General features: G+C 43.6%; 2 protein-coding genes across 2 annotated transcripts in view; one reads left to right on the top strand and one right to left on the bottom strand.

Moving 5' to 3' along the window:
• The first annotated feature begins 7322 nt into the window (after positions 1 to 7322).
• Positions 7323 to 26291, top strand: CSRP2 (cysteine and glycine rich protein 2). Its single transcript, XM_058741972.1, has 6 exons — positions 7323 to 7455; positions 17857 to 17969; positions 20871 to 21039; positions 24251 to 24380; positions 25071 to 25164; positions 25983 to 26291. The coding sequence occupies exons 2-6, from the start codon at positions 17858 to 17860 to the stop codon at positions 26057 to 26059; spliced, it is 582 nt and encodes a 193-aa protein (XP_058597955.1). The 5' UTR covers positions 7323 to 7455; position 17857; the 3' UTR covers positions 26060 to 26291.
• ZDHHC17 (zinc finger DHHC-type palmitoyltransferase 17) overlaps positions 17903 to 26815 on the bottom strand; it is a 103738-nt gene continuing 94825 nt past the window's right edge. Inside the window, exon 18 of the mRNA XM_058741969.1 lies at positions 17903 to 18038. Coding sequence (XP_058597952.1) covers positions 18035 to 18038 — 4 coding nt within the window. The 3' untranslated portion in view covers positions 17903 to 18034. The remainder of the gene's footprint in view (positions 18039 to 26815) is intronic.

Consider the following 26815-nt stretch of genomic DNA (forward strand, 5'->3'; position numbering starts at 1 on the left):
AAACTTTGGTGTTTCTGAGTTGCCTAGTATGCTCATCCATCATTTGGCAGGCTTTAGCCCAAACCACTCATGTCAGACTATGAAGCCCTTTTATTTATTTATTATTTTTGATTGAGAGAGCACGCAGGAAAGGGGCAGAGAGGGAGAGAGAGAGAGAATTCCAAGCAGGCTCTGCATCATTAGCACACAGTCCAGTGCGGGCTCCAACCTACGAACCGTGAGATCATAACCTGAGCCAGATGCTTAACCAACTGAGCAACCCAGGTGTCCCAGAGTGTATGTCTTTTTAATGCATTTCCTTCCTCTTACATCCACCACCGTTTCTACCCCTCCCAGACCAGCACAGGCCCCATCCCCAGACCTGCCTCCCCTGGTTGAGACCAACTAGGCTTATTCCTGGAGCCACTTCTTGTCGTAGCCTTCACACCAGTCAGCTATGGTGTGGAGCGTGTCTGCAGACTGCAAAGGTTTGCTCTTGCTTTGCCTGGCTGAAGACTTGCTCCCAAGGAGCTAGCAGTCCTTGGTGCTGTCAGGCAAAATTACATTTTTGCTCTTCTTGTGTGACAAGGAAGAATCATTGTTGAAAGCACCATTTGGTAATGGAAAGAGAAAGAGGTTTGGATCCAGGATGGATTTGAGCCCCAGCTCTGCCACTTACTATGTGGCTGTGGGACAAGTTATTCACTTTCCATGAGCCTCACTTATCTGTAAAATGGAAAGAAAGATGATGACCTTCAAAGGCTGGTGTTTGGCCCAGAAGAAATATTCCTATTACGTTTGACATGCAAGGGACATTCGGTAAATGGTTATTGTCATTGGGGTGCAACATATGCAGTCGGGGTGAACAACAGCCAATGGTGCGTACTGTGGCTGTTCCCCATTTATGGTTTTGCAGCTGAATTCGGACAGGAGGCGAAGATCGCTCCAGGGTAGCCCAATGCCCTTTCACAGAGGACTCCAATGGTTTTGCAAGTCCATGTAAACATGCATATTTGAGCTCATACCCAGCCATTCCCAGGCCAATAGAGTTTGGTTCTGCTCAGCACCTCAAGTCTTCTGTCGATGTCAACACAGGGAGAAATAAATCCAAAACTTGAGTCTTTTAACACATGGCATTATTTAAGAATTAGGAATGGGAATTAGGTATTCCCACTATCCTTTTTGGAACAGGGTAGGTCAATAATGTTTAAAATAAAATCTAAGTCAGCGTTCCTTATAAACATATACAGAATTTATAGGAGCTTTTTTTTTTTTTAAGTATTAACCTTTTGTCTATAGCTCAACACTTTTCTTATGAGGTGAGAGATGGAGAAACATGACAGTTTTCCTTTTCTTTTACAAGAGAAGTTTCATTTTACAAATGACTTTTAATCCCGTATGTGAGCATTGCACAAAAATCCTGGCAGGCATTTGCTTAAATAATCAAGTGCCTATCAATTATAGCAACTGTGCATTGTTTCCAAACCCTGTTAACCTTCCTTACATCACTTCCCCTAAAGCATTACATATGTGTATATATAAATAGACACATGTATATTTATACATGTATATGTATACACACATGTATATACATAAATGTTTGTATATGTATACGTATATGTATATATTTGAATGATGTTTTAAATGGAAATTTTTATGCGACTTTCTCTGTTCAGTGACCAGAATACACATGGAAATCTTATTTAACTACATTTGAAATAAATTATATCCAAATGCTAATTTTTAAATCCTAAATTAGACTAATTTACTTAGACTTTTTCTGAACGGAGGAGGAGGGGGGAATAAAAATTCTTTGATAAGCCCTACTGCAAATTCTAAAAATTTTCCTTGAAATTTGGCGGATAAAATATACATTTATTTTTATGTAATCTGTAGCCCAAAAAAATCTGTTAAAAGTTAGGAAATTTATATTTTATTTTCCTGGAAGTGTCTGGTGCTTCTTGTGACAAGTGAGATAATAAACTATTCAATACATCCTCCAGGGGCGCCTGGGTGGCGCAGTCGGTTAAGCGTCCGACTTCAGCCAGGTCACGATCTCGCGGTCCGTGAGTTCGAGCCCCGCGTCAGGCTCTGGGCTGATGGCTCGGAGCCTGGAGCCTGTTTCTGATTCTGTGTCTCCCTCTCTCTCTGCCCCTCCCCCGTTCATGCTCTGTCTCTCTCTGTCCCAAAAATAAATTAAAAACGTTGAAAAAAAAAAAAAACTATTCAATACATCCTCCAGTATGCTCTATTCCTCACAGTACAATTTTTGGAGGGAAGAAATAAGTTTCCTAGTGATTGTGACTTTGAGAACTTATTCCCATTTCTCATCAGAATACTATCGTAAGACCGAAGTCAACATGTGTGTGAAACCTCAGAAGTGTGACCTTTCTTTTTTTAAATTTTTTTATTAAAAAAAATTTTTTTAATGTTTATTTATTTTTGAGAGCTAAAGAGAGACAGAGTGCGAGCAGGGGAGGGGCAGAAAGAGAGGGAGACAGAATCCGAAGGAGGCTCCAGGCTCCGAGCTGTCAGCACAGAGCGCAACATGGGGCTTGAACCCACAAACCGTGAGATCATAACCTGAGCCAAAGTCGGTCGCCCAACCGACAAAGCCACTCAAGTGCCCTGAAGTGTGACCTTTCTTGGAAAATTCCATTCTGTGCATATATACACGATCATATACTTATTCAGTGTTGTCCCATAACCAAGAGGTTAAGTAGGGTAAGAACTGAAAAATGGTCATGGGTTTGGTAGCTAGGGACTTTCTGATGACCACAGTGAGTTGCTCAGGGTCTCTCACAAGGGTGCAAAGTGTCAGCACTTTCATTTCAAGGCTTAATAAGACTGTAGACTCACCTTTCGATCTCACTTATATTTTTGTTGGCAGATGGCTTCAACTTTCTGGGGCTGTTGGCCGGAGGCCTCTGTTCTTCATCATGTAGGCCCTTCAAGGCCACTCGAGTGTCTTCCTGACATGGCAGCTGGCTTCCCTAGAGCAAGTAATGAGACAGAGAGAGACAGAGACAGAGATAGAAGGGCACTAGAGGGATGAATGAGAAGGCAGTCACAATATCTTTTTTTACTTAATCTTAGAATTGTATACTTCATTCTATTTTCTGGAAGCAAGACACTAAATCTAGCACATGCTCAAGGGGAGAGGAATTAAATTCCACTTGATGAACAGAGAAATATGGACATAGAATTTGTGGACATAGTTTTAAAACACCACAAACGGAAGTCCTGATTGCAAGTAACAGAAAATCTATCTCAAAATTGAATAAACAACAATGGGAGTTCAAGTTCAAAGATCCTGCAGGTAGATGAACTTCAGGAGCACTTTGTTCAGAGCTCCAGCTCCATTTCTCTAACCTCTCTGTGTTGAATTATCCCCAGGCAGGTTTCCTACCAGCAAAAATGACTGCAGCACCTCTGGGCCTCATGTATGCACACAGAACTTTCCAGAACAGGTAAACATGGCTCTGTCTCAGCATCCCCCAGAGTTCAGAGATTCACTCTGATAGGATGGGTTTAGGTCACATGACCCCCACCCCATCCAAACCAGGGTTGGAAGGCCTTAAGTGACTCCAGTACCCTATCCCCGAACCAGGGCTTAGGGAGGCACATCCCCAAAACCACACAGACATCAAACAGAAACCTGGGCCTCTGGGAACAAGGAATAGATGCCGGAGAGGCAATCATGAATGCCTCCTAGGAAAGTCACGGAAGTTTTGCCAGCTTTTTTGAAAACACGGAGTACATGGCATTTTTGTAATATGAAGGCAAAGAAAGCTGTAGAGACTGAGAAATTGAAGAGCAAGAGAATATAACAACTAAGAATGCTGAAAAATTGGATCAAAGGCACCAGCACAGTGGATATTCTAGGTAAGGGGTCAGAGAACCACCTCTCCTTCTGACATAGGGGACAGCACGTGTAAATAAGGGAGAAAACATCGCCAGTTAGAGGAAGCGGCCTGACCGGATGTTGGCTCTGGTTATGAACGCGAATGAAGGAGGAGAGGTGACTAACTAAACATGAGGGAGAAAAGTGTAATTGGGCATTTATGCGGTTAGGTTAAGATGGGTGGAATAGACTGTCTTGAAGATTAAGGTTAACAATATTTTATATGCTTGTTGGGCTAGAAAAATCTGCTGTGATAAGAAAACATAAGCATAGCTAGAAAAGCCAGAAAACTCTGATAGAAAAACAAAAAAAACATCAATAATATTGTAACAGAAGTGACAGCACGGAAAGAAATAGTATTCATTGGAGAAAGAAAGGTAAGAAATAATGCCAGTTATGAGAAGTGGGAGTTACAAGTCAGTTTAGAAAAAAAGCAACTATGGCAAACATCAAGAATAAGGAACTTTAATCTACCTTTCAAAATTTAAGCATATATGACTTGTATGACTCTTTTCTCTGCCAGAAAATGCATCACAGTCTATTAGGATTGAGTATGAGTATTTTTTAATTCCTACCACTGCTGTTAAATCTTGGCTAAGAAATACGATGGAACAGCTGCTACTTCTTCTTCTTCTTCTTTTTTTATTAAGCATGTAGATTAGCAGAATGAGAATTTATTTTTTCCTTTATTTAACATATACTAAAAAATTCCTCTTCACCATAGCCTAGCTGGCTTCTGGGAAGGAATCCTTGCCCTAAAATAAAACAAAGAGGCCCTATGTTTATATTCACACTCATCTGGTTCAGAGTTTTGTTAAGAAAAAGTAGCATGAAATAAAAATAATAAAAATATTTGAAAAATCTGAACTTGAGCACAAGGTCATGAAGAAAGGCAACCTTGGTGCAACTTGCCTCAGGCCAGTGACCTTGACAAAGAACTTTCATTGGAAATTGTTTAATGGATTCCAGAGAGTGAAGGAACTGTTACAAGTATAACGTGCATTTCTTCGGAAAAAGAAACATCCTGCTGGACACTTTTAACCTTCAATTTTGCCTTTTATAAGATTGAGGGGATCAAACCGACTAGGACCATATGGAATTAAGAAGGGCTTATTCTTCTCCACGAGGGCAAATTTCTCCCACCAGCTCTTCCCCAGACACACAATTTCCTTCTAGTAGAAGGCTCCTGATTGTATTAGAAAACACATAATACCTTCTCACTACCAAAACTTTCATTAGGCAACATAAGATGAATGCTCACCAAAACACAGTTTCTATTTCTTTCTCAAGGCAGAAAAGGACACCAAGATAGCCTTGCTCAACATAACAACCATCATTTATTGAGAATTAACCATGAGCCAGGTGCTCTGCTGGGCATTTTACATACACAATCTGATGTAATCCTCCTAACAATCCTACACACTGCGCAGTATCATCATTTTACAGATAAAGAAAAGATGTGAAGAAATCAAGTATTAGGCCAAGCTCACAGAGCTACTAGGTGGCAGAACTCTATGTTGAAACCACATCTGTTTGATTCCAAAGCCCATACTCTCTTTTTGCACCATTCTCTCTAATCTCTGAAAGACTGCCTTAACATTTACAACAAAAAAGCGTCAACAGTTTAAAGAAATGTTTAAAGGCAAATTAAATACTTGTTAAAAAATGTTGATAATTAAATACAAACACAGACTTATCTAAAATCAAATGTTATACATTATCCCCAAACTCGCTGTAAAATACACAGAGACAAATACACAAAGGAACAGACAGTGGAAATACTTTTAGGTTAGAAGTAAGCCCAACTTCAAATGATAGGATGAGGCTGGGAAATTTAGGGACCGCATGAGCCTGTCAGAAAGCAAACAGGTCAGGTCCCGGAGGCATCAAGAACCCAAGAGTAGAGGAGAAAAAGCAATGGTTTGCTGAAAACCAGTACAGCAGAAAAGTTCATAGCGTTTCATTCAGTAGAAACACTTACAGAAACCTATCTATGCAAGACAAAGTATTGTAAGCAACAGAGCTACAGTGAGTGTAGAATCTCAAGGACAGGATTTTCATGTCTGCCTAGGAGTCATGTCACTTTTACATTAGCTGATGCCATGAAAACACAGATTGACCATATTTAGAAAAGCTCACAGCAGGCAGGAATACTTCCAGACTCCGGCCACAGTATCAGGAGATGTCAGTCATCACTAGGTTTCTGCACAGTACTTGGTGGACAGAGACTATAAAGTTGTTATTATGAGTTTACCTTGGGTTAGCCCCAGCATATGAAATAAAACAATAATAATGTCATATATATACCAGGGTGGTGGTTCTCAACCAATGCCCTCTGCCCTTTCCCCACAGGGCATTTGGCAAAGTCAAATTGTGTTTTTGACTCTTACAAAGTGGAGGGAAGGGTGATATTGGCCTCTAGCGGGTGGAAGCGTCCTACAACGCACAGCACAGGCCCCCAGAGCAAAGAATCAGCCAGCCCCAAATGTCAGGTGTTCAGGTTGAGAAGTTCTGGACCAGAGCAAGCTCTTGCATTTGTGGTTTGAGGGATAGTTTCAGTAACAGCCTTTTTTGAGGTCCCTGTCCCAGATAACAGTTCTCAGGGATCATGGCTTCTGGCACAGAGGTCATCAGCAGGCCTAGGATGTGAACCGCACAGAGCCGACATTATTTTTCATCTACAACAATAAATCATCCTGCAGCTCAAGTATGAGGTCCCCTGCGTTGTCACTGGCATCTTTGGGCCCTTAGGTGCCCTGGTTTCTGGCTGGGTTTATGTTTCTTCCCCCCTGTGTGTGCAACCGTGCCCTTGTGGTGGGAGACGCAAAAAACACTTGGGGAATGAGGCGTTTTCGTAACGTCATTTATTTGGTCTAGATGAGATATTTTGCTCTTTAACAACAGGAAGGTTGAAGATTCCCAGAGGTTGGAAATCGGACCAGAGACTATTTGTCCACTGGGGAAGTTAATCACGTTGAGTTTACTTATAAGGATAAGGCAAGGGAGCGGGTGGTGGAAACCCCCGACCTGGCGGATTTTCTACTTGCGGCCTTGGACTGTGGCCTCCTGAAGGAGACCTGGTGCTCCCCGTGGGAAGGGTACCTCACAGGGTGGCGGGGGCTATTTCCCGACGGGACAGTCTCGCGGCCCGGTCCCTCTGTAAGGGTAAGAAAGTCTCCTTTTCCAGCTGCTAATCACTTCTGGAAACTGCCGGATCCCGTTAGGAGGGAGAGGGGTAAGGCCGGCGGAAGGGTCCCGGGACGTGGGAAGATGCCAGGCGAGCGGGAAACAGCAGGAAGAGGCGGGATTCTGCCCTTTGTCTCGCGGCCCCCTGCCTGAAGCCGCTCGGCAAGCAGCCCCCGCGCTAGACTCCCCCGGCCGTCCAGAGCCGGTCCGGGAAGCGGCCGGGTGCGGCGGGGCGGGGCGGGGCGGGGCGGGGCGCGTAGGGCCACGCCCATCACGGAGTCTTTAAAAGGTGGGGGCTCTGGGTTAGCCGCTGTTCGCGGACTCGCGGAGCTTTCCCAGTGGTCTGGCCTTGCCGCGGGTGGTGCGTGGTCCTGCCTCCGACTCGAGTGAGTAACTGCAGTGGGGGCGCCTCCGCCCACCCCGGGGGAGGAAGGTTCCCACAGCCTCCCGGGCTCCTCGGGACGTCCTGCCGGCGCCCCCCCGCCCCCATCTCCGATATCCCCATCTCGATCCCCACTTGCCCTCCCCTCCGCCATTCTCCTCACCCCTGCCCCCCCGGTTCCCCCACCCCCCTTTCACACACACCTGCCCCGCTCCCCGTAGCCGCCCCGGCCCTGTCCTTGGATCCCGGGCCCTTCGGGCAGATAAATAATAGTGCGTGACCTCCCTACCAGTTGCTTCACACCGGTTTCTTTGGGAGAGGCGGGGCCGAGAGTTTCGCGTTGCTGCTATTCCGCCTTTTGGTAGCATTGGGCCCCCTCCTCCAGCAGCCGGTTTTCTTTCCAAGAAGAGGGTGGGGTGGGTTCCGAGTCTCGGGGTTTCCTCTGCCCGGAGGAGGTCTCCTCTGCCTCGCTGTGCTGAGGGCGACCTTACCAGGGGCTGGTTGGGAGTCCTGGGAGTGAGGTGGGGGCTTCCACAGCCCGCCGAGCCCAGGATCCTTCCCCTGCTGCGGTGCAGATTTCTGGCATCCCCATTGTTTAGTGGTCTCTGCCCACTAAGCACTGAACCTTAAATGTTGAAAGAACAGCAGTGAAACATCAGGTCGAGCTTTTTCCGGAACTTTCTACGATTCAGGTATAAACGGGAAAGCAAGAATGCTTGGTTGTGAAATTCTGCAACAGGTCCTGAAATCACATCCTGAGTTCCAAAGCTCCACGTAGGCAGTCCCTGGGGGAGGGGGTTTCTAAGCCGGGAGACACTCACCTTCCACCCCCTCTCTCAAGCCTGGACGTTTGTTGAAGGATATTTGTTTAATGGTTACCCAAAATGTGGTCCCTGTTTTATTTGCCATCAGCAGATTAAGCACATTGTCACCTTTAATATGCTTTCAATATGGATAATCTTTTAATTTGGGGTAGTATTTTTTTTTTAACTCAGGCAGTAAAAATGGTGTCATTGGTTCTTTTCTAATTAACCTGTTTTAAAGCTCTACTTACGAAATGACAAGAATTCAAATAGGACAATCACAAATTTGTCTCTAATTTGACTCAGATTTTTCAGGAAAGAGATGGGCAATGGATTAAATGAATCACATAACTTCAAAACTGTGTACCAAAACATAAGTGATTTTATGAAGTCCACCCTGGTCTGCCCTCACTATCCTTGGTCATTGCTGTCTCAGGTTGATTGCAGCTGGTACTTGATCAATATTTCTCAATGTTCTTTCTACTCTGGTGTCTAGTTTTCTTTGCTCTTTTAGAGTGAAAATTACAAGAGACAAGATCTGCATCTCATGAGTCTTTGAGACTCACAGTACTTGCCTGCGTGCCTTGAACACAGTTGGACCAGAGCCACTATTGGTTAATTGAATGAAGAAAGGAAGGAGTAAGATTGCAATTGTGGGGGACAAATATTTAATTGAACTCAGGCAGTAGGTAATATTAGCGAATTTGACTTAAGGTTTCGATTGCAAATTTTTAACGGTTGCTCCAAATGTATTCAAATACTGATTGATACAAATACCAATATGCTAAATACTATGATGAAAGCAATACTCATTGGAGATCTGATGAAACTGGCAATAACTTGGGTTTTGGCAAAATTGCATTTTATACCAAAACAGCAAGAATGTTGGCATATAGAATAGAGGGGGTGGCAATAAATGAGCTTTAGAAGCCTCAGTCCAACCTCAACATTGCCACTAAATGGCCATGGAGATGTGGACGTCTAATTGCTCTTCTCTGCCAGAAATAAGGTAAATCAGGAGAGCTGAGGAGAGCAAACCTCCTATGGAGAAGGAGTCGTGGCCTAGTGAAAACAACAGGACTAAAGCCAGCCATGCCCCAAGTCACATGCCAGTACTAGCACCCATTGGTTTGATGACCTTGGGCATCTTTACTGTCTGGTCTCAGTTACTTCATCTAATAAAATGGATGTAACAGCACCTACAACAGGTTTGTCATAAGGCACGTTGATTGTGATCCTTGTACAAAGCCCAGCTCAGCCAGGGAGAGGTTCCTTGTAATTGGACACTATTGTAAATTTTATTGAATATATAGGGAAATGGTCATCAGTGAAAGCCTCTTCCAGGAGGGCACTGATGCAGACTTACCAGTATCTATTAGGCCTTGCCATGAGGACAGGTTTCTTCCCTTTGCTGATATTCATTGGTTTCCTCAAGGTACCGTATTATTTCCTGGGCTGGTATTTGCATGGCATCCTTGGGGTTCTATTGGGTGGGGATCTCTAGACTCCCTGGGGCCTTGATTACCCACAATTGTGATACTTAACTGTTTTTGTGTGGTGGACCCTTCTGTCAGTCTGGTGAAGCTTCCGAACTCCTTTTCAAAATGTTTTTAAGTGCATAAAATAAAGTATGTGGTACCAAGTTCATCAGTCCCTGCCATTTCAAGGAATCTGTGGTCCCAGTTTAAGTACCCTGACTTGGAGTTTTCTCAAACTGGATTATGGAAGAACCTGGCACAAGTTCTGATTGTTAAAAATTTTAAGTTTTGGGGGCGCCTGGGTGGCTCAGTCAGTTAAGCATCCAACTCTTTCAGCTCGGGTCATGATCTCAGGGTTGTGAGATCAAACCCTGAGTTGGGCTCCATGCTGAGTGTGGAGCCTGCTTATGGATCCTCTCTCTCCCTCCCTCTCTCTGCATCTCCCCTGTGCTCACATGCGTGCTTTCCCTCTCTCTCAAAATAAAGTAAAAATTAAAAATTAAAAAAAATTTAAGTTTTTGTGTAAGTCAAGGGAAGAACCAAGTCAGGGGAGCAAGTACATTGTGAATCATTTGCAAAGGGTATCCGTTCTCCTTGCTCTTTTTTATTATCTCATTGTGCCAACAGTAACTACTAATTGTCCTTCACTAATGAAAAGAGGACAGATACCATATAATACATTAGGGCCAAATACCTTCCCAGTTCACTACAGGAAAGAAGGTTTCATGGTGGCTTCATAGTACTTCTAAAAGAGAAAAGTGAAGAGAGAATTCAGTCTTCACATAGTACAGGAAATGCCCAATTTGAAAAGAACCTGTGCCAGAGCCTAGAAGTCACTTGAATTTTATTGGTGTTCATTTTTCAATTGAAATGGTAATTTTGCTTTGGTTTCACAGTTATGAGTCACTTGATCTCTATACCTCAGCTTCTCCAGCCATAAAATGGGTATAATGATAATGTCTACCTTAGCTGTTAGGAGGATTAAGTAAGTTAACATAAGTAAACTACTTAATATAAGTAGCACACGTAGTAAGCGTCGGAGGATTTAATGGTAACGTTTGTGAAATAAACATTGTGCCTGTAATACAGGCAAAGAGCTTGTATTACATGAGTATTTGTGATTATTGTTACCTTTCACGTGGCAAGCGCTATTCTAAATGCTTTCCATATACTCTTTAATCTCAGAACTAGTTTATGATGTAAATAAGCATTATCTCCATTTTTTAAAATCAGAAAAGCAGCAGATCAAATAACCAGCCTAAGATCACTTGGCATATAAGTAGTAGTTTTGGCATATAAATTTCGGTCTGACTCCATGTAAAAATCACACCAACATTAAATTATTTGAATAATTAAATATCTTGTGGATCGCACAGATTGTGGATTGAGATGGCAGATGCTGGGGGTCGGTGACCAAATCTATAGCCTAGTTGCATTCTAATTACAGTATGTGATTTGGCAGGTAGTACTGAAATCTGTGTCAAGGATTTTGCTGTACTCCACGTTGAAGACATGAATGGAAACAGGATACAGAATTAGTAATTAATGGTGGCGCTGAGGTGAACACAGGACAACTTACTGGAGAGAAGGGCGGATTTCTCTGTAGCGAGGATAGACTTAGGGCAGCAGAGAGGAGTGACAGAGAGCTTTCTGGTCGAAAGTAGCAGTTTGGGGGTGAGCCAGGCACAGAGAGGACACTCACTAACCGGTAGCTGGAGGGTTGAAGATTGGTCAGAGAGGAGGGCGTTCCTGTGCACAAGTAATTTGGTAACCAAAGGACTGATAATTCTCAGGTGATCTGAATGGTCTCAACCCTTCAATCAGATATAGGAGTTTGGGGAAGAGATTGTGGTTCTGGAGTTGAACAGGAGTGGGTTGAGCCGGGCTTTGGGTGTTTGGAGGTCATTGACCTCAGCAAGTCACCTAACGGCCGACCTTCTGGTAGCCATATTCAGGCCCAGCAGCGCTGCTGAAGGAAGAGGAAGCCGGCGTCTGTGCAGCGCAGGCTCTTTGCCAGGTACTTCACAAACGGTATCTCGTGAAATCCTCCAACCACCTGACGAGCGTTCTCATCCGTTTCCAAGGTGCAGCTGAGGATGTCGAAGTTAAAGAAGTTGGCCAAGATCACAGAGCCAGTAACAGACTTTCAGCCTTCTATCTCCACGCTCTTTCTCTTATACTAGGAACATGTTAGAGGTGGCACATGCAATGCATTTTCCGTGGCAGACGTTATTAATCACAGTCGTCTTTAATGCGGAATCTTGAACGTAGTTCCAGGAGCCCACTGTGAGTAAATCTATGAGATGAAACTGTTTTTGCCATCCCTGAGACCTTGCGGACTTCCCGAATCCCTTTCTACCTGCTTCTGTGTCATGGCTTCTACCGTATTGCCTTTGTTCATGTCATGCTAGCACCAAAGCAGGACCTCCTGAGGAACAGGCACCCTTCCTTAGGACCAGCTATTTTAGCCTCAGTTCCTAACCCAGGATGTGGCTTACAGAGTGCGGAATTAATACATTTAGATGAAATCTCCATGCAGTAAAGCATTGTACAGTGGTTATTAGCTGCCCTTACCCTAGAAGAATTACTTGACATACAGGAAAGGAATTCGGATTTAGCTGGATGAGGGAGGGCAGGAAGTCAGTTGCCCTGATGGGGAGAGGCAGGGGGATTAGGGGTATAATGAAGGAATGGCTATCTGAGATGTGTAGATGAGGATTGATAACAAAACATCATCTCTTGAGTATGTTGAGTATATCATTCTACACAGACTGCCTCCGATAAGCATTTCTTCAACCTATTCTCTTAACTCTGTAACAAAGGCACATTATCCTCCTTTTACATATGAGGGAAATGAGACTGTGTTGACTCCGAAAGCCATGCTTTTAATGGACTCTTGGGCCGAGCTGTCTTGAAGTCGTGGCTTTGGTAGAAGGAGCCAAATGGAACATGTAGCTCATCACTAACATGTAAAGTCTGTGCTTGGCTCAGTGGTATTCACTTAGATAAGGGAAGTAGACTAACCAGATTGTTTGGTAAGCAGAAGGAAAAATTTTTAGAATGGGCACGGAGTGGAGCTCAATTTCCAATTAACTACTACTCTCAAACTCTGGCTCTGTTAAAAAATCATTGTAATTCGGGACAGTGCTACTAATTTACATATTCTTTAACTAGCGACCCCTCTCCATGTGTCTCAAGATGAAACTGGTTTATAATGAATTCTCCCTTTCTGGAAATTGGATTCTAGCCAGATTCCAGTGTCCTAACAAAACCCTGTATGTAATAATAAAATGTCAAAGCTTCTGGAAGTATTTAGAATTCGGGTTTATAGACGGATTCATTCCAAACCTTTGGTATCAGAGCGAGTGACTGAAACTGTGAGTGGCGACATGTAGAGTCTAGATTCATGGATTCAAGACATTCAGAATCTAAAAGAAGATGGCAAATGCAGAACAGGTAGTGTGAGAACGATCTGTGTGGCCACTTTGCGGTTCTTGCCGGTTATCTGGAGAATGAGGTAACTTGACCACAAGTGACTCAGATTTAGACGACAGTAATTTTCTCCTAGGGGTAAGTCTTATGAAATTCTGGGTGGTGTCTTTGCCTGGGGAGAAGCAGCAAAGAGAAATCGCATACAGGTGTTCAGATGTAAACCAAGCCTTTTAATCTAATACAGTGCCCCAGTATTAGAACTCTTTCAGACACTGAAAAACAAAGAGTGGACTGAGAAACCGAGAATAAGCCTGTTTGGCCTCTTTGGCGAGATATGTGTAAAGTGGGATTTCTTTTCTCCTCTCACCATTCTGTAAATTAATGCATAGGATTGGGGAGAGGCACGTAGCCCAGACTGCGGAGTGCAAATCCAGTCTGCTGTGATTAATGTCAGCTGTTGTGGAGTAGTACGGCCAAAGGCCTGTAGGGAACATGAAGCTTTAGAATTTTTTTCTGTGCAAAGCAATGCCAAGAGTGACAGAAATGGAAGATCATCACACTTCCTCCTGCCAAATTCAGGGAACGTCCACAGGGGTTCACCCCAAAAGTGTAAATTTGAACTTCATTTCTTAGTCACCATAAATGGAACTATCATTGTCTGCAGTGCGTATTAACATCCCAGAAGAAGGTTTATGAGTGACTAACCAGCTAAGTTTTTTCTTTACCCTGTTTTTTGCTCTGAGCTCTGTTCTTCTGTAGGTGCCAGCCAGTGGGTTTTCCTACTGGAGTACTCCTGGCAGGATGGACAGTTAGGAGATGCCCCTCCATTTTCAAGCAAACAGTTAACTGGACAGCTGCCACTACATTTGTTTACCCCCTTTTGTCTTCACAGTATCTCCACTGGTTAGAGAGGGCTGCCTTTCCCTATTCTACAGACGAGAAAACTAAGCCCAAGGTTGCACAACCATCTTAAGTAACATCTTAAATACTAGATCTATCCAAACCAACCTTCCTCCTTCCCTCCCTTCTTTCCATTATGAAATATTTCAGACATACAAAGTAGAGAATAATAGAAGGAACGCCTAACTACCCAGTATCCAACATAAAAAAATAAAGATTACTCCAGCTGAAGCTTTGTGAGGATGCTCTTTCTATTACACCATGTGCGTGGACCACAGAGAGGGTTATTCAGAAATCCTTAGGAAAGCCTTGAAACTGGACGGAAATTTTGAAAAGTTGATGACTTGGCAATTTTATATAGGATCAAAAAATGTGACAAAGGGAAGTAGACCAGTGCTACCTTTGTCTTGATAAGCATAAAATCGAATTGGGAATTGTACAATTTAAAAAAGGAAGAATTCTTTAAAACAACAGACATTATTTTGATAGGTGCCAAGCACTCTGGTACATGGTATGGGGAATACAGAAATGTGGTCCCCACCCTAGAGGGGAAAAAGCTTTTAACATAGTAAGCTGAATGTTGTAGTACTTTGATGGGTATTTCCTGAAAAGATGACACATTTGGCTGGTGTGGCCTGTGCAGTAGAAATCAGACTTGACTTACAGTAAGTGAATTTAAGTAACTGTGAATTACATAAAGAAAGGAAAGACCTTCTTCCCTGTTTAAAAGTCCAAGCTGCTCTTTAATAGGGAATAACAAAGTGATGAGTTAGTTTTTGAAAAAAGTATTTTTAAATGGTATTCAGAGATAACCCAAGATGGCATTAGTCTTCATAGAAATCTGGTTCCTTATTGGTGATAGCTCCAAAGTAAACAGGTGGGAAAATGTAAGCCACTAGGTTGATATTAAATAGTATAGTTTCTAATAGGATGAGAAATGCCTTGACAGTAACAGAATATGTTAGAAGCCAGCTGAGCTGTTGATGCTGGGATCCAATTTTAGGTAGTAATTAATTGTAAGGTCATTACCTACAAGCCAGGGCTGGGTTTTAGGTTTCCTCCAGAATCATAAGGGTACTTCCAGCAGATGTCTGTGGCATCCATGAACATTCCAGAACTCTGGTAACTTTGGAGCTGGGGGGCAAAGTCAGAATCACTAATTGCACTTTAGACTCAAGCCAGTGCAGGCTGTTGGAGCCAAGGCTTTGTGTCTGAGGTTTTACAGTCAGGCTCAAATTTCACTGTGGATTTAAACATTGGAGCACCTGTCTCCAGGGAAGGGAATAAAAGATTTATGCAACTACTATAGGAAAGCTTGCAGATTTATCCCGTTGCTGCTAGCTGTTGATCCTCTGTGGATGCCTTCACGGTAGCCTGTTACCTTCATGGACCCTCAGAATCACCTTGGTCCTGTCTGAATAAGGAAGTAGGCTTTTTGCAAGTTGAGACCAACAGTTTAGTGATAACTAGTCATATTAGTCAGGTCTGTGTGTTTTTCAAGGAACAGGAGCTCCATCTCAGAATGACTTCGAAAAGGCAATGTACTGGCTCATGTAATGTCTATAGGATAAGACAAGACACAGCTGAAAAGTGTCTAAACCTAGTCTCTCCATCTGTCTTCTTCTGGGCCAGCTTCATTCTTAGGTTCCTTTCTTCCAGTGGCTAGGCAGCTGCTAGCAGCTCCACCCCTACATCCACATAGCCCTGGGTTTAACTTTCACTGAACTGCCTTAGGGTCGTGTGCTCATTCCCACACCAGACACTGTGATGGGTGGCAGGCGGGGGGATGGGGTGGGGGGTGGGGGGGATGCAGTGACCTCATTGTCATGACCGAGTCACATGCCCAGCCCCGGAGTTGAGGGTACGGTCAACACCCTCTAAACAAGTACTTCTCAAACTATCTGGTAAAGGAACATTTTTGTTTAATTTCCAAGCACAGATTCTCTGCTTCTATGCTATTCAGTAAGGTGAGTCCACTGATCATGCTCTTGATTGTTGTGGCATAAAATTGTATAAAGTTTCTGAACTCTCACCTGCATTTCATCTTGAATTGGTACCAGATGTGGTGGACCATCACAAGGAGACTACATTTTAATAAGTACTTCCTAACCCACATGCACTAAGAAAGAGATGGTTACTTGCCTGGAGAACATCTGGGGGAAAGTGTTACAAGAGGGTCAAGAGAATGCTGTATCCCAGAAATGTGCCCAACACAGTGATTAATTCTGTAAAACTTGCTTTTAGAAAGACCTCATCTCAGTGTCAAGGAAGTCACTGGGTTCTGGATTGTTTAATGCTGTAGGCTGGGCAGGAGGATGGGAATTGACCGCCTTCCTTTTTATTTTAAGGATTGAAGATTCTTCCATCTATTTGCTTAGCAGCCCTCCTTTTCCCTTATGTAGCTAGCCAAGTCTGAGTTAGCAAGGGGGTCTCCACTTTCTCAACCAGCTATTTTCTAGAGTGGTGTGCATCTCATCTAAGGAGACTGAACAACCAAGGGCTACAAATACCACTCACAGAAGAGAAGTGTGAGAATGAGGCTGGAGGAGAAAGAAATTCTCACTGTGTTTTTAGACACCACTTGGGGCAGGGCAGGGCACCATCCTTGAAGGACAACTTTCTGTACTGCTAAGGCACCTGAGTACGTTGGCCATTCAGAAGTAGGCATTTGAAACCGCGGCCAGGTAGGCCAGTTCATTGAGAAGAGAGGTTAGAACATGTTGGCCCCACATCACAGCAGGATTTAAGCTTGGAGCACTACCCCAGAGTCAGGCCAACTACAGACGTGCTCAAAAGACAATTCACTTCGCCGGGAAGGGAACTTGGTAGTATATTCTCTATGGACTGACAGGCCTATCGAAGAGGGGAAAAACTACTACTGGCTGGGCTAGAGGACCTGGGGGTTAGTGAAGCACAGAAACCTAAATCGTAGCCATCCCAATGGAAGTTTGTTGTGGTTACAGCCGGGGCTCCATGCACACAGTTCTTCCAGTCACAGACACAACTATTTACACTGTCATCTTGCATAACTTCAGCAGACACAGATAAGACTAGTTCTCACGGGGCAATACAACACTCTGTTCATCCCTCGAAAGTGGCAGAGCTCTTGTAGATTGTGTTAAGAATTCGACGTTGTTAGGGGCGCCTGGGTGGCTCAGTCGGTTAAGCGTCCGACTTCGGCTCAGGTCATGATCTCACGGTCTGTAAGTTTGAGCCCCGCGTCGGGCTCTGTGCTGACAGCTCAGAGCCTGGAGCCTGCTTCGGATTCTGTGTCTCCCTCTCTCTGCCCCTCCCCTGCTCATGCTCTGTCTCTCTGTCAAAAATAAACATTAAAAAAAAAAATCGGCGGTGTTACAACGAAGTGAACACATGATAAAGACCTCCACCCGGGTGCATGTTCTTCAGCTGAGTTTTCAGAACCCATCCTTAAGGTGGGGGTGTCGGGGACGGACAGTGTTTGCCTTTCCACTCCCACACTTCTTTCTCAACCCCCATGCTTCTGGTGGCATAGTTTTGTTTTGTGCCTGGCGACCTGTACTGTTCTACTGAATGCAGGTCCTTTGTCCTGTAGGGAAAAAAAACTTGCGCGTGACAAGTCAGAGTTTGCTAAGGAAAGAGCTGCAATTTGGAAGATGAGGCGATTTTGGAGGAACGCAGGGCTTTAAAGACGTGGTTAGAGCAGTTCTTAGACAAAATCTGCAGCTGGCCCTGGGGTTTAAACAGCCCTCCCGGGAGCTTGGCAGGCATCTCGTCTCATGTGGGGACATTCTAATGAGTCCTTTATTCCTGCAGAATGCCCGTGTGGGGAGGTGGAAACAAGTGCGGGGCGTGTGGGAGGACCGTGTACCACGCAGAAGAGGTGCAGTGTGATGGGAGAAGCTTCCACCGCTGCTGCTTTCTGTGCAGTAAGTATCTTCCAGGGCTCGATCTTCGACAATGAATGGGTTGTAATGAATGTAAAAGCTTCAGTTTACCTATTTAAGGAAAAACATTGTGGTTTTGTTAACAAAGATTTTTTTTTTAATGTTTACTTATTTATTTTGAGAGAGAGCATGAGTGGGGCCAGGGGGTGGTGCTGAGAGAGAGAAGGAGAGAATCCCAAGCAGTCTCCATGCTGTCGGCGGGGCTCGATCCAATGCAGTGTGAGATCATGACCTGAGCTGAAATCAAGAGTTGGATGCTCAACCGACTGAGTCACCCAGGCGCCCCACAGAGATGATTCTAGAAGCTTAGGTGGTTTCTGCCTATCTGTCCTTGACATCGTGAACGCTCAGCCTAGCAGCAAGGACGGCAGGGTTGACCTGTGGCATGTGGCCGTACTATGTCCCCGCGGCTTTTAGCCTCCACTGGGCCTTTACTGTACTGTACTTGTTCTCACGTCCATTCCCCTGCTTCACTGAGAGCTCAGTGCTGTTTATAGTCTGGCACTTGGCACAGTTTCTGGTGCATTGTAAGGGCTGGGCTCTCATTTCTGAATGAACGGTTTGCTCCTCCTCATCCACCCCAGCTTTCTCTTTGGCAGGGGCCTTTCTCTTTGAAACCTATTTGCTTGTTTCTTGGCATACTACTGGTTGAAATCAAATGTCTAGAAGCTACATTTCCATCTTCTCTGGTCATGAAAATTCAGTTATTTCTGGGTTATTGATATCCTAATTGAGGGAAAGGAGTTTAGGATGTGAAAATGCCATCAAGGCAAGTTGAAAATTACTTCTGTTTAAAGATGGAAGATTATCAGTGTCTGATATAGACAAGAAAGAGGACATAAAACACACGTCTGTGCTCGAAAGACTGTACACAGTGGACAGTAAGAGAAACAGAACCGGACACAGGGCCCCTCCCCCTGCAGACTGTAGTGATAACTAAGTGTTCAGTTTCAAGCAGTAGAGAAGCCACTTTGGAAAGCTCTTTGTTAATCATCATCTTCTGATTCAAAGGACAAATTTTCTTTGATGAAGGATTTGTTACATGAGGACCACCCCCCCGTACATGCAGATACTTGCTGTATCTATAGTACCATATAGTGAAAATTATTGCTAGAAACTGCATATATTAAATATGTTGGGTTACGTTAAGAAATAATCTCCAGAAAAACCTCTCTCAAATTTTAGTTGCCCTTTTCTCTTTAGGCACCAGCATTCAACATGTTGGGACCTTTTTATGGTGTAATTGCTTTGCAGGCAACGAGAAACAGACAGCAGAAAGTCGCAGTTAAAGAATAAAAATCCAACATATGTTTACTGTGTATGCCCCCATAATAGCTACCATTTCTTGGAACTGGTTTCACCATTTCTTCTCTTAGAAGTTATTTTTTTTTTTTTTTTAAGGAATCTGTTTTTCAGCAGGTTTGAAACCAAGAGTACATGAACAAAAGGGGAAATACAGATACTTTAGACATTGTTCTTAGTTTCATCTAGGTTAAGCCAGGATAGTCTCTCCACCATAATAAACTCACTATTTCCCCAATGTCAACTTCTTTACTGGCAATTTTACTGTTACTTCCTAGTATCTGTCTTTGCTGACTAAGGTCTTTTAAGGATATAATTCAGAACAGTTTGCAAACTTAGAATTTTACTGTAGAGAATAGAGAATGAGGACGAAGGGAAGGATGGTCATATAGTAAAATTTTCATAAAATTGCTTTAATAACTCTGTGGTCTTTGAAACAGTTTTTGTGTTTTGATTTTTTTTCTCTTAAGGGTGTTTATTCTCCTGTAATGTGTGGTTTTAGGTTACCTGTGTCTTTTAGCAAACACATTTCAGTTCCTGAGCCTCAACAGCAAGGTTCCAGAGCAGATGATGTCATTCTGTTCCACCAGAGAAAGTGTTAGGCTAATAGAAGCTTCCTAATTGTAACTGTTTTACACCAGCCAGTCGCCGTTCCCTGCTGTCCTTCTTTTCTTCCTCCTTTTATTTCCCTCCCCCTGCCCTTTTAAGTAGGAGGGAGGAAAAATCCCCCTTTCTACTAACTTCGGATTTCCAGCTGCCCAGTAAGTTCCCTCACAGTTTTGTGTGTGTGTGTTTTCCAAGCTTAACTGAAGTTTTAGAAAGTGAAATAATGTCTGGGTAAAACATGATGACATTTGGCAGTTTTATGAAGTGGGATCCGTGGAAATGTCTTGTGGCGAGAAAACCATCAAGAAAGAATGCATTCTCCTTTGGGACAGAAGGGAAACACAAATGCAGACTTGAAACCACTTTGCGATTTTCAGACCTACTCATCACTGCTGGAGAAGCCGGTGGCGAGATGAAAGAATAATAGGTTATCCCCTCCGGACTCATGAGGAAAACTGGAATTCTGGAGTTAAAGCCGTTTTTATGCCAGGGGGTGCTCTTCAGGAGAGGGCTACAGAGCCAGCCCCCACAGGGCACTCAGCCACTCTTCTGCTCTTTGTTAGGTTGTGCTTTGGCACCACTAGGGTGAAGAGGTGGAAGACTGTGCTGAGGGTTGGAGCAAGCGTTAGTTTTGTTCCTTTTGTTCATGTAATTCTAGCCGTGTAATTCTCTGAAACCCCTCCGTCCTGCCAGAGAGGCCAAGCCTATTGAAAAGTCTGAGGCTTCAGGATGTTAAAATTCTGATACATTTCTGAAACAACACCCTTCCTATCCATGGAGAAAGGCAAATCGTCCTCAGCTGTAGCCGACCCAGTCCAGATGCTGTCCCATGGCTTTTGGGAAACCACAGGGGAAATAGGAACGTGAGAGAGCCTGTGCCTTTCCCATTTGTAGACCATGTGTCAGGGCCACCACTGCTCTTAGGGAAATGGCATCTCTGGCATGTTTCTAAAGGTCTCACTCGTTCCTCCTCAGTGGTTTGCAGGAAGAATTTAGATAGCACCACAGTGGCAATTCACGATGAAGAGATCTACTGCAAATCCTGCTATGGAAAGAAGTATGGGCCCAAAGGCTATGGTTATGGCCAGGGCGCTGGCACGCTCAACATGGACCGGGGTGAGAGGCTGGGCATCAAGCCAGAGAGGTGAGTTAGGACCGCGTTTCTTACCTTCAGAACGGAGTTATAACAATTAATGTTGCTTGGTGAAATAGTCTGGGACAGATTTTTAGCTTAAAATAAGCAATCGAAAGGACTCTCGGTTTTCATGTATGAACTAGTGACTAAGCTTGAAATGGACAGTTTGGGACCTAATAGAATTCTTATTGATTATTCCAGTGATTTCTAGTCTTGCTTTTGGGCCATGCTCCAGTGTATCAAGGACTCATGTTCTCAAAAGCACATGGTTTACATTTACTTCCATTTCACAGTGTTTTGGAGACCAGATGTCATGAAATCAAGTGATACAGAAATGTAGTGTCTGAATCATGAGACACATTTCTCATGTGCAGTTAAGCAAGGAAAAATTCTCAGTCACTCCTTCCATGTAAGAATATTTCACCAAGAAATTACTTTTCTCGAACTTACAAAGTCTTACTTCAAATTGAAATTGTTTTTGATTCGATGAGACATTAGTATTAAAATTTAAAGGTTCCAGTGCCAAAATAGCAAGGTACTAAGTCTGCTAAACTTCATTTAGTATTTTATGTTCAGGCTACATAATTTCTTCATTTGGAATTTCCTCTTAATTCCTGTTTTTGACCGATTAATTCTCTCATTTGAACTTCACATTTTTCACATCGTTTTATATCGAAGAGGCCAAAATGGGTGTGATACTCCGATAAAGTGGTCTTTTCTTGGACAAGACCGTTAATCATGCCCCGTGAGCTGGACACCCTGCAATATTAACACGTCACCTCACATAATCCTCACGACCGCCCTACAGGGTAGGGTTTCCCATCTTACTCAACAAGTGTAGACAATGAAATATTAAGCTATTTCCTAAAGTCGCATTGCTAGCTAATTGCAGAGCCTGGAACTTAACCTAGTGTAACTCCAAAGCTTAGCACGGTGCATTATGGTATGCCTGAAATAATACTTGAGTGCCTCCTGTCTGCTGAAGATTTATATTCATTTTACATAATCCTTACAGTAACTCTGGGGGTTTAGATACCTTGTCCCTATTTTATAGACAGGACACTAAGGCTCAGGTCACACAAGTAAGTGACACAGCCAGGATTTGACCGCATGCCCATTTGGCTCCCAAACCTGCGCTCTTTCCACTGCACTGAGGCCCACCTGTCTGTTCTTTGGGTTTTTTCCACAGAGTTTCCGAGCCATGGTGCCTTGCCAACCAGCTGTACAAGGGCTGGCTCGTCCGTTGTTATGCGCCATCACTTGTAGGAGCCCAGCTTACCTTGGTCTTTGTTGAAGTTCATTGTGCTTGTTCTGCTCTCCTTTTCCAGCTTGTTAAAATCCTTTCTCGTTTTCTAAGATTTCTTTCAAATCTTTCAAAACACACATATCTATATACCTCCCTCCACACCACCCCTCCTCAAACCAAGTTCATCCATAACCCAAAAGTTAAATCCGTGATTGCGGCTACAGTTTTAAAGTCACAAAGGGCAGCAGTGGACCCACTTCTTTACCTCCTGCTGCTCCATCTTCTCCAATAGCTGGTCAGCCCTCTGTGCTGGCCTGTTGATCTGTGCCCTTGCCTCTTCTCCTTTTTAGCCTGGCCACCTACTAGGGCCAGATGTAGAGACTTCCTTTTCCAGAAGCCTCTCTGCTCTTAATGACTGACCTCTGGGAGCACCTGTGGTCTGGAGCACCCTTGTGGGATGTGGTAATGATATAACATATGGGGACCATATTATCTGCACAGGAGTCTCCCGGAGAGGCAGCACTGTGTGGGCAGAACATTTCACTGAAGCAGAACTGTCAGTTCAGACTCACCAATTTTCTAATTCTGTAGCTCTTCACGTTATTTACTGTCTGAGCCCCTATTTCTTCATTTCTCATGAGGTTAACAACTATACACACCCTACGATGTCATTAGCAGGGAGATGGGAGATAATCTACATTAAGTTCTTGTTAACATAATATTTTGGATATTTTTTTGGGGAAACTCCTAACTCCAAATGTTGGATATCATTGTGAATAGCTATCAAAAATCACTCTCCAAAGGAAGTACCTATAGTAGGTTGTACAGTTTTTTAAAAATATTCGTACATTAGGGGCAACTGGAAACACCAATGCTTGCATCAGTACTGTGAATTGGTATTTGTTGTTTAGAATAAAATTTCCAGCGGCCATAGCAAACATGACTCCAGAAATGCTGTATGTTTGCCACCTCATGTGAAAGTACAGAAAACAGATGATAAAACATGGATACACTGGAGATGAAGAAATGGAAGATACTGGGGAGGAGTTTGAATCCTTTGTTTTATGAAAAGGCAGTATTTCTAAACTAACATTTTATTTTCTATAAGTATGTAACTTAAACTAGAGTCAGGTAAGAAAACTTTTTCCAACAGGAAAAATGGGACACTTGTACCATTTGCTGAGCTAACTGCTGCTGTCCTCTTATCTGCTTGACTGACGTACAAGGCTTGAGAGGGGCCTTTAAATCTTCTCAGAGCCCAGAATGGTATTCTGCACTGTAGGTATATCTACATATTGAAGGGGAATTAAAGCGAGAAGTTACCCAGTGACTTGAAAATAAGTGACAAAAATTACAATATCCACAGAAAAAGCAAACATCATACAGTAATAGGCAAACCTTCTACAGCATTTTTCCATGAAGCTAAGTAGCTTATTCACACTTTTCCCCACTTAATGTATATTAGGAAATTAATCTGTAAGTAATGCTTAACGTTCTTAATTCTACCTGAGTCCACTGACCTATCTGCAGAAACTTTTAACTGCTTAGGCTAACAGTGATTTTTCAGACTCTGGTAAAGTAAAAAACTCCCTGTGATTCCAGTGGTAATATGAACAATGATATGAATATGGGGTAAAAATATGTCCAGTGTATGTTTTTATAAAGCATAGCATAATTGTTTCATAGAGGCCAGCACCGGGGATTCAAGGAATTCTGTTTAGACTCACAGAGACAGGTTTTTAAGTTTGGGGCTTCGTCTGTTTATGGCAGTAATGAGCCCATAAATAGGTTAAAGTACCAGCCGGCCAGCACCTGAGACACAGTTCTTCTTTCCCCTGGATGTAGTTCAGTGAGGGCCTCTGGCCGTGAGACAAGACAGCAGTTAAGTCCCAGCGTCCGGTTGTGCCTGTCTTGTGGGCTTATTAATTAGAATGGGCCCTTCGGTAAATCCTAGTTTTTCCCCCTTTCTTCAAGTGTTCAACCTCATAGGCCTACAACAAATCCAAACACTTCTAAATTTGCTCAGAAGTATGGAGGTGCTGAGAAGTGTTCCCGATGTGGGGATTCCGTGTATGCTGCTGAGAAGATAATCGGAGCTGGAAAGGTAAAGTGCTGTCTTGAGTTAGCAGCAGTGAATGACTCCTCTCTCCTCCCTTTCTCCCCCGTCCCCCTCACATCCCCTTCAGGTGTGCTGTCTTATATAAATACATTAATGCCCTGGATTCAAATTTTTCTTAGATTTCCATCTGAATCATTAACTTGTTGAAGCGATGCCCTTACTTGACAAATCACATCTATGTTTGAAAGAAACTTGTTTTCATAAGGGGCGCTCCTGAAGGATGTTAAAGGCAGACTGTTAACAAATCTGCACTCTGCAGGTTATTCCATGTAGTGGGAAACCAGAGTTGGGACTCCTGATGCTAATCTGAGGTGTACTTCTGAGCAAATTACTTAACCACTTCACCTCTTCCAGCTGCAATGCTCTCAGCCATAAAAGAGGCAGTCTTTAAAGGAGCGCATTGTGTTTGCGGTGAGATCTGAGACGGCTCTTGGGGAGATGGCCCTTGGCTGGTACAGCCCGTGTCTTCTGTAAATGAAGTTTGAACCCAGCCCTGGTGTAGGTGGCCAACACCCTGTGTAGACACAGGGAGGTCCAGTTCCAGGCTTTTTGTTGGAGTTGAAGCACAGCAGTCAGGAGTATGCGTTGGGTTGACGTTTGCGAGCCACTTGCCAAAGTGTCTACACTGTACTGCAAGAAACCACCCTCTCAGACTTACTCAGTTGTCTCTTCCAGCCCTGGCACAAAAACTGTTTCCGGTGTGCCAAGTGTGGGAAGAGTCTTGAATCAACAACTCTGACTGAGAAAGAAGGCGAAATCTATTGTAAAGGTAAAATTAATTTCCATTATTGCTGTGCATCTGAATATCCCACCCTGGTTAAGGAAATTTCACCAGCATACAAGAAAAAGAAAGTACTGTGACAGTGGGGAGAGGAATTGGGAAGGAAAGCAAGGGATTGCCACTGGCTATTTGAAAATAAAGGATCTAGAGATGCTCACAGATAACAGAGATAACTGGAGACAATAAAATTGACTGTCATTTAAAATTCCCCCGACAGGGGCGCCTGGGTGGCGCAGTCGGTTAAGCGTCCGACTTCAGCCAGGTCACGATCTCACAGTCTGTGAGTTCGAGCCCCGCGTCAGGCTCTGGGCTGATGGCTCGGAGCCTGGAGCCTGTTTCCGATTCTGTGTCTCCCTCTCTCTCTCTGCTCCTCCCCGTTCATGCTCTGTCTCTCTCTGTCCCAAAAATAAATAAAAAAATAAAAAATAAAAAAAAAAATAAAAAATAAAATAAAAAATAAAAAAATAAAAATAAAATAAAATTCCCCCGACAAAGAAGATAAAAACCTCACTGAAACACTGTATGTTTCCAGCAAAGCATATGAATGTATGAAGGTAACAACAGACAAACACGTAACTTGCCTGGCCCGATTTGTATGCTTGTAACTCCAGTGGGTCAGAATGTTTGGACTCACCTTTGCAACTCTCAGATACTTGCTACGTGGCTCATTTTATATCTTAAATAAGTTGAACTGTTTTGGGCATGGCAAACCATTTCTTTTTTAACTTACAGGGGTTTGTCATTTTGTGGGTCTTAATGCTAGCAAAGCTTAATGGACCTTCTGCTAATTCTCTTTCCTTTTTTAGGATGCTACGCAAAGAACTTTGGGCCCAAGGGATTTGGCTATGGTCAAGGAGCAGGAGCCCTTGTTCATGCTCAGTAAAGGCATGACCCTGAGCTGACATCAAACACGGAAAGTCTCTACATGGCCTAGGCACAGATAATCTAACACTAAACTACTGTGAAATCCTGCCGGCACTTACGTACTGTCTGTTGCCCCGTACACGGATAGGCTGGCTGACTAGTGGGAAGAGAGCACTGTATCCCTTTGCTTTTTATTCCTCGGCATTTTCAAGAAGTGTTTCTTTTACATTTTAAATAAAAGTTCAGCTGGATTCAGGTGCTCAGTGTCGTTCACGTTTTGGAGGAGCTGCTGTGATTTCAGTTGGCGGAAAATCACTTGGGTCCCTACCTGTACTTTAGTGGTTAGAGTCCACCCTGTTATGCAGCTGACCGACTAGGCTAATGTTTGCATCACAGCTGTTGGAGAAGATCTCTTTTAACCTGGTCAGGGTTGCTTGGCAACCGATTCCAGCTCTTGAGAGATGGTCGGGCAGCATCCCCCACCCACCTGCCCGCCCCACTCTAGCTGGTGGTTATTCTCCTTAAACAACCTGCATTAGAATCACCAAGGAGTATTAAAAAGCAGATTCCCAGGCCCTACAGAAGCAGACTCTAGAGGTGGGGCCATAGAAGCCATTCTAATAAGCTCCTCAGAAAGGCACAAGGACCCAGGGTGGTGGGCACAGTTAAACAAAACACTGAAATATTTAATTCATCTAAGTCTAAAGATCATTACAAACAGCTACCTACAGACAACTACAGAACCTGAGGCTTGGTGTGACATTTTTTAGACTCC

This window comes from Neofelis nebulosa, chromosome 8 (assembly GCF_028018385.1).
Source record: "Neofelis nebulosa isolate mNeoNeb1 chromosome 8, mNeoNeb1.pri, whole genome shotgun sequence".
Lineage (NCBI taxonomy): Eukaryota > Metazoa > Chordata > Mammalia > Carnivora > Felidae > Neofelis > Neofelis nebulosa.